Below are 17,186 nucleotides of genomic sequence, written 5' to 3' on the forward strand. Positions count from 1 at the left end.
TAGCATTGTTTACTGCTTTGTGCAGATTAGGTGTTCTGGTCCTCTTTCTTTCACCAAAAGACCATCTGACCATTTGTTTCAACACCATATGGGCTTCAGCAAGAAAATGCAGGGGTGTGCACACATTTATGTATACAGCATAACATCATCTCCTTTTTCTGAGTACCTGAAGGCACAGGATTGCAGCAGTACCTTTGGACAGTCCAAAGACAACAAGAATGCAGACTGCAATTTTTTCTGTTATTTAGGGAAGCAAAACACAATCAACTCCATCAGCTGGAGGATGCTCACTTGCAGACAAGAAGTAGCCAGTCAAATCACTGAAGGCAGAATTTCCAATGTCTAGGCATTGTAAGAGCCAAAAAGAAGAAAAAAAAAAGTCTACTGCCTTAGGTCAATCATCCACAGCAATTTATGGAATTTGTACTATAACTACACTAAAATACTGAATTCAGAATCTCTGAAGTCTCAATTACTCATAGAAATGAAGTGTTCCTTTATCACATAATCAAAATAGTTAAAAAACTAAATGAAAGCTAAAATTTTTCTTGAGATGTTTGCAGAACTGCACTAGTAGCATAAAACTTGAAACCAAACCTTTTTTAAGAAAAGAAAAAGGTGAGTATCAAACAAGTACATTTAATTCCTGAAACAACCTCCAAAAGTGACTGATACAGATAATTCTGTAAATGAAATGCACCATTATCTGATATGATATAAAGGTAGTTGTGTGTGTGTGTGTGAGTACTATCATATCACAGTTCAATAGTGACTACTAAACAAAGTTATCTAACCACAATGACTCTTCCAGACCTTCACAACAATCAATATTAGGCCCTATAAAAACCTTCTGTATTATATATAGCATTGGAATATCACTGCCTGCCAGAGACTGGCAGAGTTGTAAATAGTAACAAGTAATAAATAACAGTTACATCTAACAAAGCCTTCCAGCTACTTGCTGTGCTACAGCCCATTCAAACAAAACCCTTTTTAATATTAGGAAATGCAAACTTTATTCATGCTCAGATCTAGAGAATGAAGGACTGAACACAGAATAGCAATAACCCCCAAATAATTCAAGACCAAAAGCAGACACACAATCCAGCTCGCACATCCAGCTTGCACTGTGACAAGAACCTAGCCTTGCAAGGTAAAAACAAAACAGCAGTAAAATTATTCTATTCCAGTGTTAGGCAAAACTCATATTTGGATTCTATTTAAAGCGCTTACAGATATATTTGAAGAATAATATTGAAATTGCTGGAAAAGCCAAACAAAATAATTTCATGGGTTTTTTTCTTAAGGCTTGAAATAACTCATTTTACAAATGTGTTTACCAAATCAAGACAAATTACTCCACCACGATGTATAAATACCTCATAATGCAAAAATTCCAGACACCAAAGGATCCCAGCCTACCAATGAAAGCTACAACAAAATTGCTAGTTGAAAGCTGAAGCCAGTCAGGTGAAAATAAGAGACAGTAATGTTAAGAGGAAACTTTTTTTGAAGATGCATTTAAATCAAGCATAAGGCTTTAAGGTCAATGCACAGACAGCAGCAGAAAAAGACACAGCTGCAGGCAATAAATGTGAGGCAATTATTTAGTAGTATCTTTTAGCCCTAAACTTTGTGAATGTCTTTGATACAGTCTCTCCACCAACACCGCATTAAAAACAAAACAAACAAACATAACTTCTAATATATTTTCATAGTAAAAAATAAAATCTTCTAAGAGTCATCTTCCATCAGAACATTAATAATCACGTTTAGAAATGTAAGGCTGCTTTCAATCTCTGCTTACCTACCCCCACATCTTATTGTTCAATTTGTGTCTGCTAGCTACCTTTTCAATGCCAGGTTTTCAGTTCCAGCCCTGATACATGCCTGCTGCCAACAAGACAACATGCAGTGTGCACACTCTTGCAGAAACCTGATCTAATACTGCACATACAACTGACAGCAATGCCAATACCTCATTTATTCTCTACATCAGTTTTGGAAGAGGTCGACAAATTTCCTCAAGATAGATAAGCTTCATAGGTACAACATAAATTAAACAATTTCATACTAAAAATTACATTTAAAAATGGGGCGGATCCATTGCTCATGTTTTCCTTCAGATATGCCCCATGACACAAGATTTCCAAACTGGATGCACTCACTGTAATTATCTGCTGCATGCTCAGCTGTTCATAGTACAGTAAAATTACTAAATTACAACCTTAGTGATATTTTTCAATGCCAGTAGCTGTAGCAGTTGCCACAGATATTTTTATTATAACCTACAAAATCAGGATCTACCAAGCCACATTCCACAACAAGAACTGACTATGATCCACTGTCTTCTATCTTAGGTATATGCACAACTTTTTTGTCCAAACTTACTAGTAACTACATGGTACATGAATGCTAACATATGACAAACGAGGAAGGGCACCATTTTGTTAAGTTTTACCTACATACGCCAAGAGCTAACCAAAAGCAAAGTTTAACCCCATTGGTACAAAACTAATCTACATTTGGTTTAAGACTTAAAACCGAGAAGGCTAGAATATAGCTAAGTACAACTGGCCAAGATAGCTTTAGAAGTAAAGAAGCTGCAAAAGCACATGGCACATGTTTAGATGAGAACAACCTCAGACTCACAAAAGCCTTAGGCGCTTCATCAGCTGAAAAGTAGTAATGTAAGTATTAGATGAGTATAATATACTGGCATACATTCACAATATAGCACTAGCACAACTTCAAATGACTCTTTTCTTGCATGATCAAAGTACTACACAATGCATATTTCACACGTCTTTATTTGTGCTTAATTATTTTATATGTAACCTTTTTAGTAGAACAATTCCTTTCATGAAACATTCATTCATATCTTTACTGTCAACTGAGGTACCTCAACATGATCCAAACCAAGTATTAATAGTTGCATGGTGCCCATTAGCTCAGGCATTAGCACGGCTGTAAGGGTTTTGCCCTTATCAACCCAGCCTGTAGCACAGGCAGAAAGAGCTCAAATCTCCTTTGTGTCTTTTTTTTTAAATGCTAGGATACTCCCAGGCATAGAAACTACTTTACTGAAGCAGACCTGTCTGACTGATGGGTTATTTACTTTCCCCAGGCATACATGACTGATGAGTTACCTATTTATGTGGCTGCCAATGAAGATTATTGGGTATTTTGGATTAACCTGTCATCCTCTAAGGCCCACCTTATACAGCTGAAGCAAATCTAAATTGAGATGTTGTATCAAAGCTGACACAAAAGATGGATCTCCAGTAGGGGCATTTTTTTCCCAAACAGTCTAGACACAAAAGCGTACAAAGAGTCTTGTACCTCAATGTTAAACTATACCTCTACTTACAAGTTTATTTCAGAAAAGATATTTTACTAATTATAGTAGACTGGGTCATTTAGGAATGCCCGCACTTGGAAATCTACCAAAATAACTTCCACAGCTGAATCCAGTCAGTTGGTTTTGGTTTGTTTTCCAGACCAGAATAATTACAGAGGCTTGGATAAACCTAGAATGACATTCTAACATTAAACAAGGTCAAAACTTATTTATATTAAAACACACTTTGGAAAGATCATTCTTTTGCAAAGGAATGAGATTGCACAAGAATCTTGGGACCTGCACTTTGTAAGAAAGTAATTGAATGAACAGTATTCAAGAAGAATGTCCAAACAGCACAGACAATCCGAGCACTCATACTTTGCGACACAGAGGCCCCAAGCCCATGACACAGTAACCTCTTACACAGTTGTGGCAGCTACAAAGATAGTTGCAAGCTCAACATAAAGTATAATAAATCACATACAACAGAATATGATATGTAGAAACAAACCAGCCTCAGCTATAAAAGCCAACAGAGAATCACTGCTTCGACTATTGCTTTCTGTTTTGTTTCACAGGTTTTTAGTACTAGTGAGTTGGCTTAAACAGCCAAATTGTCTTTTATACTGGTTTAATTAACTGAATTATGTTACCTGAGAAAGTTTCAAAGTAAACATCAATAATTTATACAATTGGAAAGGAATAGAGACTCTACAGCCCCACTATGCACACAACTGTATTCCGTACAACCCACACTGTTATTCAGTAATTTAATAAAGTGTAAGCTGTATGTCAGTATACATTGCTATCACTGTGTCTAAAGAGACTCTTCAGCCCACAAGAAATAGAGTTTCCCTCCCTGTTCTCGTCAGGATTTTGCAAAATTTAGAAGTCAGTTTAGTCTAAACCAATAAAATCAATACAAATAAAAGACAACATAAAGACCATATTCTAGTTTCACTATTGTCAGAAATTAAAAAAAAAACACCCACGCCTTTCTCCAAGAAATCTGAATTACAAGTAATGCAAATTCCTCCTTTACACACACACACATATATATATATGTACAACAAACACACATCAGACAACAAAATCACAGACTGCCCTCTCCTTTGGGCTTATTCTTAACATTTGTCAAAAATTTAGTCCTGTTTTTGTAACACAAGCATTACATTTACATAGCTCAACAGAAGTGCCACTTCTTTTTAAGTGAGACATTAAATAGCCTCTGCAAGTCAATTACAAAGTGGCATCTTCTCATCAAATATTCAGGCTAGGTAAACACAACTGAACTGTACATTTAGTGTCGCACTTCTTATGCTTAGCACATTCTGTCTCTTCAATACTTGTGTCCTGTGCCACCAGCAAGTTATTTTTTCAGTAATTCAGGTGTAAGTAACATAGCCCCCTGATAAAACGTTTATTGTCCAGGCCCCCCACGCCCCCAGTGGTAAAATTCTTGCACCAACATCTTATGTTTTGTTGTCAATTTCTCCTCTAGGCCTCTGAAGTCTCCAACAGAACTTGAAATTACCCAAAGCCATCAACACCTAGGATCACACAAGTAACTACATTGTTTTTAATCTACTTGATTAAATTGCAGTAATCTTCCTACTCAGGGTTTCCTAAGAAAACAGAGGCACTGAAGTGAAAGTAGTAAGTGGAGATGCTAAGTGGCCCACAAGACTTATTAAGATCAAGCTGATAGTTTTAACAAGGCTGATGCGACATAAGACCTCTAATCTTAGATACTGTTGGTGATCTTCAAGGCCTAAACCATAGGCATTTTTTTCTTCAGAGGTTTTAAGTGTCAAAGACTACATAGTTTCCTGTCAGACTTAAGATATAAACACACTTAAATACATAGCCCGCACACACACAAGATTCCATAGACAACATACAGTGACAACAGACTGGCTAACATCCAAAGCACAGGGCTGGCCAGGCTGTAACATACCATTCTTCCATTTCCACTAACGTAAACCATGCTTAAAACCATAAGAGTACTCCTTCCTGGAGAAACATTAGATGCTTTTCAAACCATAAAATAATACAGATACTACAAGGTTAATAAAAAGCATTACTAAAAGTCTGACCCACAGGAGATGTCCAAAAGTAATCAGTAACGCATGGACAATGCAGAAGAGTAGAAATCCTTACCAAAAAGCAAAGATGTGCCTGAACAACAACTAAAGGCTGAAATCTTCACACCTCTCTAGTCACGAATGAAAAGCCTCATGAACACTAATACCTCCCCAGCAAAAATTTACAAACTCAACTTTCAAACAATGGTGAAATTATTTGTTTATTGCCAGGCCTAAAATAAAGACAGTTTAAGTTTTAAGCCATTGCTCTTGCCAGTACAGAAAGACATAGCATAAGGAGCACAACTACCAGAGTAGGGGAACCACAGCAGCAAAGGAAAGGCTGGGGAAGTGAGAACAGACTCATGTGAGCAGCAACCAGGGAAGAAAAGCATGGGTTCTAGTCAGGTTCTCATTTTAATGTCACATGGGATAAGGTGTAATGTTTTTTCAAAATGGTAGAAAACCCTGTTTCACTGAGGTACAGTAACAAGCTCTTTGTGTTTACAGCATTCTTTCACTAATACCACTGCCATAAATCTGCAACTGTTTCCACTTTTAATCACTTTCTGGCTTAACACGACTGGCTCATTTTTTTTCTTCTACTTTTAGGGTAATACTAAAATGAAGGAACACTCTATTAAGCTTGACTGTGTTATACACAGCCTTTATATTTACCAGCAACATTGACAGGATAATAAAATCCAAACAACTGCTGTGCCAGAGAACAGGAGCTCTGATACTGATATAAGAATTTTATTGTTATCTACACCAAAATGTCAGTTTTCTAATACGAACGGAAGTAACTCCTGGGTTTCAGCCCAGTGCTCCTGAAAAGAAAAATGCTATTTATTCATCAGCAACACTTTCTAAAGTGCATGAATTTTCCATAACAGGTCTCCTAGACAAGTACTACCAGAGTTCACACCTGAGGTTTAACTAAGCCAACCTCTGCATGGCACATTAAACACTTCACATTCAAGACCAGTAACTTACTCTTTTCCTCAGTCGCTAAGCTCACAAATTTCACAGTCAGAAACCCTTATTTGGACCCACTTTCCCACGGAGCTTGCAGTCTAGGAACAACGCGAGGAGAGCCCGGCACCTCGCCTCCGGAGGCCGGGGCGGCCCGGCAGAGCAGCGGCGCTGGTTACCGCCGGCTGCCGCCGACCACGCACTAGTCGCATAGGGCCCCGCCTGGCACGCAGCCGGCACACGACGGCCTCCACCAGCCTGCGGGGCCTCCCAGCGCAGGGGAGCCGCGGCCAGGCCGCCCTCCCCCTCCCCTCAGCAGCGCGCACGGCCCGGCCGCCGGCACGGCGCCCCCCGGGCTCCCCAGGCCGCACACAGGGGCAGGCCCCACCTGCAGATGCTCGGCTCGGAGCCGAGGCCTAGGCAGCCAGCCTCCACCACCGCTCCTCCCGCCGCTCCTGCGCGGCGGGAGAGCCGGGGTGACCGCCACCCCCACCCCGCTCCCGCGGCCCCGTCACGCACCGAAGTCGAGGAACTGCTTGATGGAGAGGGGCGAAGGAGAGAAGCGGGAGTAGTACTCGATCTGCTTGGGGATGGGGCTCTTCAGCAGCGCCCCGCACAGCCGCATGGCGCGGCCCGCCCGGCTCCTTCTCCGCCGCTCTCCCCTCCCCGGCAGCGGCACTAAGGCGCTGGGGGCGCAGCGGGGGAGGCACCCGCACTCATGCCACAGCAGGCAGGGAGCTACCAGCCCGGCCCGGCGGCGCCCGTCTCTCTCTGCAGCCCGGCCCGGCGGGAGGGGCCAGCGGAGGGATCCGCCCCTCCACTGCCCGTGCCGCACGGCTGCGGCTGGAACGCTGCCGCGACGTCGTGTGCGTCCGCCAGCGTTTCCGAACGGCCGGGGCGCACTGGGGCGCAGGCCTGTCGCCGCCAGGGGCGGCCGGCCGGGGGGCAGCGAGCTCTCGGCGGGCAGCGGGGGGGGCTGGGGACTTGTCCCCAGACGGTGTCCCGGAGTCCCCTCGGCACAGCCCTTTTCTGCCGTGTGACGTTCGTTCAGCCGCAGGCGTCGATAGCGTGTTCAGAATCGATCTGGTGCAGTTAATGTCTCAGGGCGCGAGGCCGGCAGAAGAAGGGCTTTCATTTTACACAACAAAGCGAGTTTTAAATGATGGAGAGAACAAGGTTTCAAGGTGGAAGACTCCACCATATCATGACATGGGGCCTGCTCTGGAAGGGGCCCTACTGAATCTCTTAAAACCCTGTACTCCCTGTGAAGACATTTCCTGCCCAGGGCCTGGCAAGTGTCAGTTCTTAATAATGATTTCTTGATAAGTCCTTTTTTTTTTTTTAATCTGATAAAGCATCAGAATGCACTTAAAATTAATTTTGATGAGTAAAATCAAAAGTGGAGCCCGGTATTTGAGAGCTCAAATGTAGCGCGTAGTGAAACCACTGTTCATTTTTTCCTGCTTTGCTACGATGCAGTTTAGGTACATTTATAACAAATGCATCTGATGACAGGTAACCCATCACAAATTCCTTTATTTTTTCTTCAATGAGTTCAATATAAACTTCAGCACATACAAGATAATATCACTCCAATTTTATAACTGACTCACAAAAGAAACAGGTACTCTTCTCTACTGAGAGTGTCTCTCCATCCTTCCTATTGTGATTGTCCTTACAGACTTTGAGATTGAGGAATCCTGACCTGATGTACAAAATAACTTCTAATAGCTGGAAAACATTTTAAAATCACTTCTATTGCAGGTTATAGAAATGACCATCTTGAAGAGGCATGCCATGTAATCAAGGCTGACAAAACATCTGTAATTCTGAAGCTTTTTTAGAAGTCGAGTAAAAGTGTTTTAGAACTTCTGTTATATACTCTTCAGGATTTGATCCTGATTTATCTATAGCATAACTCTGAAATGAGTTGCAGAACTCTCTGGCAGAAAACAATATCATTTTGTGTTAAAGATAGAACAATATTTCCCCAAATTAGAATGAAATTAGCAACTTCAAAGGATGATACACTGTAAAAATTTAAGCCATTTGATTTCATATACCTTTCATGTTTTTAAGTAATCCGAGCAAACCTAGTTCTTACACAATCTACCTAAATAAAGAGAAGTTAGTGGCATAAACCATGCTGAATAGAAAAAGTCACTGGGATCAATAGACTTAAAGTATAAGCTGAGTTTTACTGAGAGCAGGTTTTTTGGACCGTTTGGATTCTCGTACCTCATCCCTGCCTCCTTTACATATTTCAGCATACATCTGGCACAGACATGCTTCTTGCAGCTCGTTCTGCAAGTGCCTCCCTCAATTTTTGTTTGTGTGATAAAGAGCCTCTACTGGTGTGCTGGGAAGAAAGGATTTGCCTCTCAGCAAAAGTTAATTATAACATGGATAACACACCTAACACTGCTGAGCTTCATGGGTGCTTAGCATTTCCCTGTTATCAAGGCTATTATTTTCATATTTCCCAGTTAAATTCAAAACCGGAATAACCAGAAGTAGGCTGGGGGTCAAAGATGCCCCAGTTTTACGTGGTCCTTTAGTAGCCAGAACATCTTAGTCCCCGTTCAGTTTAAAAGTGTTGGGTGAGCAGGCAACTGGAAACCTCAGCACCTGTTAAGTGAAGTAGGTTCTTGGTATGGACACTTGCCAGAACCCTGCATTGAGGACGAGATGAGCAGAGTGTCCTGGCCCAAGGGCACCACCCAGCCCCACTGCCCCTGCCAGTGCCCCCCTGGGGATCTCTCTGGCAGCCCCAGCCTTCACAGCACCCTTACACATCAGATTAGATCTTGTTGGGTCATCGCTATGACAAAGGAGATGGGTAATTTGATCTGAGTAGCCAGTCTTGTCTTAATTATTTTTCTGAGTTTTCTGTATTGAAGTTGGCATAAAATCAATGCTTCTGACCCACAAACCACAGACACTTTGAAAGGCAAAAGCAGCAGTGTCAGGTTTTGCTGCAGAGTGATTCCCTAAAAGAATGGATCTGTTATAGAGCATATTTACATAACCAAAAGCTTTTTGGTGTTTCCTACTCTCAGAAAATCTAAATGCTGACTGCTTCCCACTGAATTCAGTGCTGGTATTTTAAAAACTGGCTTCCCCTAGTTTTGTGTTTTGGGTCTGATGGGCAGGGGGGTTGTATCCCCTAATGGCAGAGTGTACATGGACGAGCCTTTGCTGCTCTATGTATGGGACTAGCCTTTATACGTTAATTCAGTGCAGCCACAGGGATAAATAAGCAACACTTCTATGACTCGTAGTCAGAAAATTAAGTTACTGGAAAAGAAAGGTCATCCTAAGTTTGAGTTTTCTTAGCGCTTGGTTATGATTAAAGATACACTCCTATAGAAATTTGTAGCAAAACTTCATCTGGACAATTTAGAAGACACATTTCTGTTACATTTTCAGATCTTGGTCTTTCCTGACCTTTGTGTTACCTGCACTTCTGTTTTCAGGAATCAAAGCTTTTGCATTTAATATTTCATCCAATTAAGATTTATTCACAATGAAAATTTTAGATTGTTAAAAACACCAGAGCCATAATCTCCTTAACAAAGCTTGTTTTTCTTCACTGCAGAACACTTGGTAGGTCTATAAAATAGCTGCAGGGGATTCAGCATAATGAACCTCTTTGTATGGATGTCAGAGGAGGGGAAAAGGAATGTTAAACTGTAAACCAAGAAAACATGGTTATTAGTGTTTTCTAGACACATTGACTTTGTGAAATCCATAGTAATTTTTTTAACCAAAAAAAACCCTGTATTGAAGTTATTGTAACCTCTATATCTTAAAGTTCAGAAGCACTCATTGAGAATGGGTTTAATACAATTGAAACACTAACAATAACAGGAACCAATAACAGTTATTTGGGATAAATTCACACAGAGAATTACAGTCCCAAAGTACATTTTACAAGATGACAGAAAAAAACAGCACAGAGCAGGAGAAACTAGCGTAGGGTAGTGTGAAGTTTCAAACAAATTTCTTTTGTTCATAGTATTAATTTTTCTCAATAACACCACTGTATTTTCCCACCTGCTGTTATTTGCTTTCAAGGGTAGATTCAAGTAGTGGATCATGTAAATCCCCATTGGGAACACATGGAGTTACAAAGGGATAAGGTTCCTTAATGAAGCTTTTGTAAACTTCAAAAAAGACCAGTTTTTATTTTTAATAATTCATATTTTCCTTGTATTTATGCACTCAGATGGGTAAGAAGAAGACTAATAACACTCAAAGGCATGAGTTTAAATTAAATATGGTCATTACATTTGAGAATGTACATATAGTATTAGATTCTGTTATTATTATAGTCAGCATTTCCAGCCATTCTTGTCTATTACACAAGAGAACAAATCTTCTTTACCAAGTTTGGGTTTTTTGCCAGCAAAAGCTGGTAGTTATTGCATACCCTCATCCTAGTTAGTTGACCAGCAAAGTTCAGCAGTCTTTCTAAAGTCTTTCTTTTCATCAGGGACTCTCAAAATATGCCTTCAGCAAATCTAAGAGTTAGGAAACTAAAGAAATCCTTTACTCTCTTTGTTAATTAAAATCCTGTGGCTTCTCAAACTGTTTATAATTAGCTTGCTCAGATGTGTTAGAATTTTCTAGAATATATACTCCACAACTCCTACAATTACACAGCTATCCTCAATAATTTGCCTTAGAGTAAGTAGAACTGGTGCCACCGTGGTGGTGATGTCGGCTCTCTCTCAGGTTACACCATCTGTGTGTCCAGTATTAATGGACAGAGCTACATTATTCTTTAGTAGCCCATAAAATGTCATCGCTAAGGAAAAACAAATATGTGATTCTATTTTGAAATTAAGGCACACAGGAGAGAAAATCCTTGCCACTGAGATAACAAAGTAAATGCAAAGAAAAAGAGTTTACTCGCACCTCTTGGCAGTAGAGGAAAACTCACTTTATGAGTTTACCTACTCTTACTTAATGTTACACCATTAGCCAGGCTTTTTCCTTTTGTTTCATGGGTGTTCCTCTCTCTTTCTTTCCCCAACAGATTTTCACATCTGGACCTTTCTCAAATGCATTTTGGGGGAAGAAAGACAAGTATTAATGGACTCCAGGCAGGAGCCAGTCTTTGTGGTTGTCCAAGTGCCCTGCCAGAACCCGAAAGACATGAGCAGGGTTCTAAACCCAGCACTCCCGTGGCAGGAGGCTGTTCTCCCAGCAGGCAGGTAAAAATGTTGGTGAGGTGGAATCTCTCATTTTAACCTAACAGACAGGACTAAGCTCAGTAATCGTTGTCAGAAAGAAACAAGAGAACTGTCTAGGAGGAGTATTTTGCCATGGTATTTTGTCCTACCTGTGCCATAAGAGGGACCATTGGAACAAATGAGTAAGAGCTAAGACTGGGTGCCATAAAACCATACCAGAACAACCTCTTCCCTCTAACACTATGTCTTGGTGCTTCTTTTACCATTCAAATGAACAAAAATCCCCACAGCCAGGTCCTAACTCACATCTAAAATGTGCAAACCTGAATCTAATCAGCAGTCAGTACAATTATTCCGAGAATTTACATTTAATCTTCTCTTCCAGAAACAGCTTGCAAGAACACCAGCTGAGGAAGAGTCACTAGATATACATAAGAAATACGTCATTGGGTTTTGTACTAGATCCTTTAAAATGGGGTTGTCAGCCTACTTTGAGGAGGAGGACAGCACTAGTCTGACATTAGTAGGACAGGAGTGCCCCTGAAATAAATTCCATCTCATGATTTTTTTTCTTCCTTTGCTAGGGAATGTGTTAGGGGAAAATTCAAAACTTTGTTTGTTCGAGTTGCTGTGACCACACCCTGGTATACCTTTATCTTTGGGGAAAATTATCTCAGCACCTTTTTGTTTGCAGAAACTGAAGCCTGCAGGGGCCTTGTGAGGAAAAAGCTGAAATGGTGTTAGATCTTGCTACATGGAATTTTCTATACAGCAGGATAAGTTCTTGTATACTCAGATAAATGGAATAAAACCTGCCATTTAGAGGAGTAGGTTTGAGTCATCTTGGCTCTGAAAATTCTCAGCTGGAGAGAAATGCACTTTTTGTTCATTTTGCATAGAACATTCATTTTCTATGCACTCAGACCTTCAAGAAGAAACTGACAGTTTTTTCTGAAAATCACCATAATCTCACAGGAAGCTGTCCCCACCTATGCTGATACTTGACACCCTATCCAGCAGGCTGGAGGACTGGAGAAGCACATTTCCCAAGGCTTTCATGCCCCAACATCGACAGCTCTGCTATATGGACTGTCCAGAAACTGGGGCATTTTGGTTTCACTGCAGCCCATGATGTGAGAACTAAAGATTCCAGGAAATATTATTGTTTTTACAGAAACATCAAAACATTCTTCTTTGAGAATCCATTCATTTAATGAGATTTTTCAAAGAAAATAATATAAAAGTTCAGCTCCACAAACGACTGGAAATAAGAGCTATCATGCATGTCATTGTGGAGTTTTCTGAACGTTGGAAATCTTTCAGAGAGTAATTCCTGCTCCTGAGCTGCACTTTCCAAAGGTATCTGTGTGCCCAGAGACAAACAAATTAATAGAAAGTTCTGAGTCACAATATACCCTTTGTAATGAATTATCAGCCATTTTCCTCTCTCTCTCTCTCAAAAAATAAAAAGACATTTTAGGGAAGCACAAGTGCATTTTCTGATTGCCTGCTCTCCCAGATCTTGGCAGTAGAAAATGGGTTGAGAGAAGAGTCTCTGTTCCAATGGCAGCTCTGCCCTCTGAGGATGCAGTGATATATCACTTTGTTCCTCCGCATCGATCAAGTCTCCTTTTCATCCCATTATGATATTTCCTTGTATCTCATGCACCAAATGCTAGAAGCTTTATAATTCAGTATCATATCAAGTGCATTTCTGAAATCAATAAGCATTGCATGCACTAGAATGCCTTTATATAGCACACATGCAATTACAGTGTGTTGGGTATCAGGTTTGTCTGACCTGACATGTTATATTAACCCATGGTTCTCACTGTTCGTTGGGCTTTTTTACACATGAATTGGTGTTTTTTTTAGTTTTAATTTCAGCCCATGCAAAGTTTAAACTAATTATTGTAGTTTCTCCAGTTTCTCTGCTAAAAACACTTTTCTGCATTTATTCAACCATTAAGTTTTTATTGTTCCAATTTTCATATCATTATTCCATTTATTCATTACTGATTTGAAAGTAAAGAAACTGAAGTGGTTTACACAGCACAATTTAAATGTAATCTTTAAGCTTTTTGTGACATCATGGACTTCAAACATACATTTACACCTTTTGCCGATACTGCTTTTTTCCAGATTTTGGAGTTCCTCTTCACTGTGGAGTAAATAGCAAGATGTATCTTGCTTGGTCTTCTGTAACAGTTTGCAAACTGTAGCCTGTAAACTGGTCTAGATGAGAAAATACGCAAACACAGTGGTTATGTTTATGTACTGTGACTTACAGGTAAGTTCCAGCAGATTAAGTTCTACAAGGAGAAAGAACCATTAAAGGAAGATTGTGTCTCCTCACTAATACAATAAACTTTTGTTGATGTTACAACAGCACTAGGTTTTGGTTAGAAACAAACTTTTTTGGTAGGATTTGTACAACCCTTTTTTGCACCATGATCCTAGTTTCCGGTTCCTCATGCCAGTGGGGAGTGACATCAGGATGCAAGCGGGGTTGCTCTAATCCATGCCTACAGTGGGGCTCAAGACCAATGCCAATAAGAATCCCACAACCTTTTAATTTGTCTTTATATACATTGTCCCAGGGAGAAGTAAATGCATCATGTTCATTTGGCATATCCATGCATCTGATCCTGGTAAATGTGGTAGGCCTCAATTCAGGCTTGAAGAGCTGCTGCCAACAGCTGGTGGTTTTTCCAGGAGTACCATTTGACAAAACATCCTGGGTCTCTCTACAGAACCTCCTCAAAGAAGATGACTGGAAAATACTGTAATCTAGCGAGAGAAACAAACAAATATTTCTTCCAACTGTTCTACCTATTAAACATACTATGCAGCTTGTTTTGCAAATCATTCTTATGACCAGTGGGAAAGTACAGGCCTAGAGCTTCATGAGTGGGAAGAAAATTTCCGCTTCAGTGTTTGCTTGTAGATGTGTGCTTTGAGATAACATGAGTAGTAAAATGCCATTCTTCAGGTGAAAAGTGGATTCTGTGCGGAGACCTAACTGCCTGGAAGTCTTACTTTCTCCATGTTACACCATCCTTCAGGTCTACATGTTTGTTGTAGGATGGATTAGCTTTGAAAGATTAGATATGGATGTGGACATGGATAAGAATGGAATTATTGATGGTCCAAAGTCATCTTTACTCTTCCTTAAGCAACTGATTATTAAACACAAGGGTGTCACACTCAAATGATAAACAACATTTCCACATCTGTGTAGTTTCAATGCTTTCCTTCTTGGCTGAAGCTGGGAGTGGTGTGAGACAGGCACACTGAAAAGCAGAATGAAGAGCACAGACCATTTTGATTATTAAGGTGGCTGAATGTTTGCCTTTATAAACCATTTTCAGTTGTGTTCAGCAGAGGTTCACCAACCCTTGACCAGTATTGACTTCTGGTAGTTTGATGTAACACTTGCATAATAAATTAGATACAAATACACAATAACTTTTCTAAGTCAAGGCAAGGGAAAAAACAGTTCCTGAGGTGCACTCATGACTGAAGTTACAGCATAAGCAGACCTAGATATCTACAACAGCTCAAAGGGACTGTGTCTTGTTTGTACTACAGCTATTAGCCTTGGAGGAGCACAACTATTGAATTTCATGTTTCCAGTTGTGATATGGTGTCAAATATGAGCTGAATTTCTCTACAGAAAGGGTCCAGGCAGCCTGGGGAAGAGCAATCACCTGAGATAAAGCAGCAGTGGAGCGAGTTACTCTCAGAAATTGTCCTTTGCTTGGTACTCTGAGGTGGACATAGGGGGACTAGTGTCACTCCTCACTATCCTTTTTTAATTTATCTAAGTCTAAGCTGGAGTACAGTTCTCTTAACATGAAAAATAATTTCTCTGAGCCAGACACAGTGAAGGGAAGGATCACAATAATAGACGTAAGACTGTGTTTTTCAGGTGTTTTGCTTTTTTCTCCTGACTTGCTGGTTATAATGGTGTGGTATTTAGCAGCTTCTTTGTCACACTTAGACCTATTGTATAATTTTTTACCTGTTAAGATCAGACTTTGATTGTTTTATTGTAGTTTGTATTTTTACATGAAAAATGTTTTCATTGCTATTCAGTAACAGATGAAAAATTAATGCCAGTAGAATATTAAATATTTTCTTCACAAATAAATGCCTTACTCTACAAGTGAAACCGACCTCCTTTCCTACTCACAGACATGTTATAAGTGACACAAACTGATTATATGGCTGCTATGTGTGTGAAATGTTTTAGATGTGCTGCAGTGATGGTCAGCAGGGTATTAGATTCTGACTGTAGAAATATTAGGCAATGCACACAATTTCTAATATACTTTTCTGTCCTTTTCTAAGGTACTCTTCTGTCCTTTTCATTCAAACTACATCTCCCTTCCAGATCACATCTCATGTATTCATAAGCATCATAGGTGCAATTCTGATCTCAAAGTCTTGAATTAACAAACTTATCAGGAAACCTAAATGTAAAATGTTCCTCTTCTACAAATTCATTTGGTAACATCCTTCTAAGTATTTTTTGTGAAAATCATTGTCATAGAATCATCATAGAATGGTTTGGATTTGAAGGGAATTTAAAGATCATCTAGTTCCAGCCCCCCTGCCATGGGCAGGGACACTTTCCACCAGACCAGGCTGCTCAAAGCCACATCCAGCCTGGTCTTGAACACTCCCAGGGATGGGGCATCCTCAGCTTCTCTGGGCAGCCTGTTCCTGTGCCTCATCACCCTCATAGTGAGGAATTTCTTCTTTAATCTAAATCTTTTTTTTTTCAGTTCAAAGCCATCACCCCTTGCTCTGTCACTACACACCCTTGTAAAAAGTCCCTCTCCAGCTTTCTTGTAGGCCCTCTAGGTACTAGAAGGCTGCTAGAAGGTCTCCCTGCAGCCTTCTCCAGGCTGAACAACCCCAACTCTCTCAGCCTGTCTTCACCGGAGAGGTGCTCCAGCCCTCTGATCATCTTCATGGCTTCCTCTGGACTTGCTCCAATAGGTCTGTCCCTCTTGTGCTGGTGGCCACAGAGCTGACTGCACTACTACAAGTAGTCTCCTACAAGAGCAGAACAAAGGAGGAGAATCACCTCTCTCTACCTGCTGGTTGTGTTAATAGTTGTTATGATTATTGCCAGTATTGTGAGCAGCTGGAGGGAGGGGATTCTTCCTCTCTATCAGCACTGGTGATGCTACATCTGAAGTGTTGTGTCCAGCTCTGGGCTCCCCAGTACACGAAAAACATGGACATACTGGAGGGAGTCCAATGAAGGGCCACAAAGATGATGAAGGAACAGAAACTGGAGCACTTCTCCTATGAGGACAGGTTGAGACAGCTGAGCCCAGAGAAGAGGAGGCTCACGTAGATCTCAATGTAAATACCAGAAGGGAGAGTGCACAGGGAACGGAGGCAGGCTCTTTTCACTGTTGCCCAGTGGCAGAACCAGAGGCAACAGGCACAAACTGAAACACAGGAGATTCCCTCTCAATGTCCGGAACCGCTCCCTGTGAGGTTAACCAAGCCCTGGCACAGGTTTCCCAGAGACATTGTGAAGTCTCCATCCTTGGAGATACTCGAAGA

At 40.7% G+C, this 17,186-nt stretch overlaps 1 protein-coding gene and 1 long non-coding RNA gene across 2 annotated transcripts in view; one reads left to right on the plus strand and one right to left on the minus strand.

Moving 5' to 3' along the window:
* PDK3 (pyruvate dehydrogenase kinase 3) overlaps nt 1-7,204 on the minus strand; it is a 57,271-nt gene extending 50,067 nt beyond the window's left edge. The window contains exon 1 of the mRNA XM_065070805.1: nt 6,922-7,204. Within this exon, the coding sequence (XP_064926877.1) occupies nt 6,922-7,027 (106 nt within the window). The 5' untranslated portion in view covers nt 7,028-7,204. The remainder of the gene's footprint in view (nt 1-6,921) is intronic.
* Nucleotides 7,205-11,168: 3,964 nt separating this feature from the next.
* On the plus strand, nt 11,169-15,774 carry LOC110359677 (uncharacterized). The gene is made up of 2 exons (XR_010474042.1): nt 11,169-11,621; nt 14,201-15,774. It is a non-coding gene; the product is annotated as an uncharacterized LOC110359677 (long non-coding RNA).
* The last annotated feature ends 1,412 nt before the right edge of the window (nt 15,775-17,186 follow it).

The sequence above is a fragment of the Columba livia genome, chromosome 1 (genome assembly GCF_036013475.1).
Source record: "Columba livia isolate bColLiv1 breed racing homer chromosome 1, bColLiv1.pat.W.v2, whole genome shotgun sequence".
Classification (NCBI taxonomy): Eukaryota; Metazoa; Chordata; class Aves; order Columbiformes; family Columbidae; genus Columba; species Columba livia.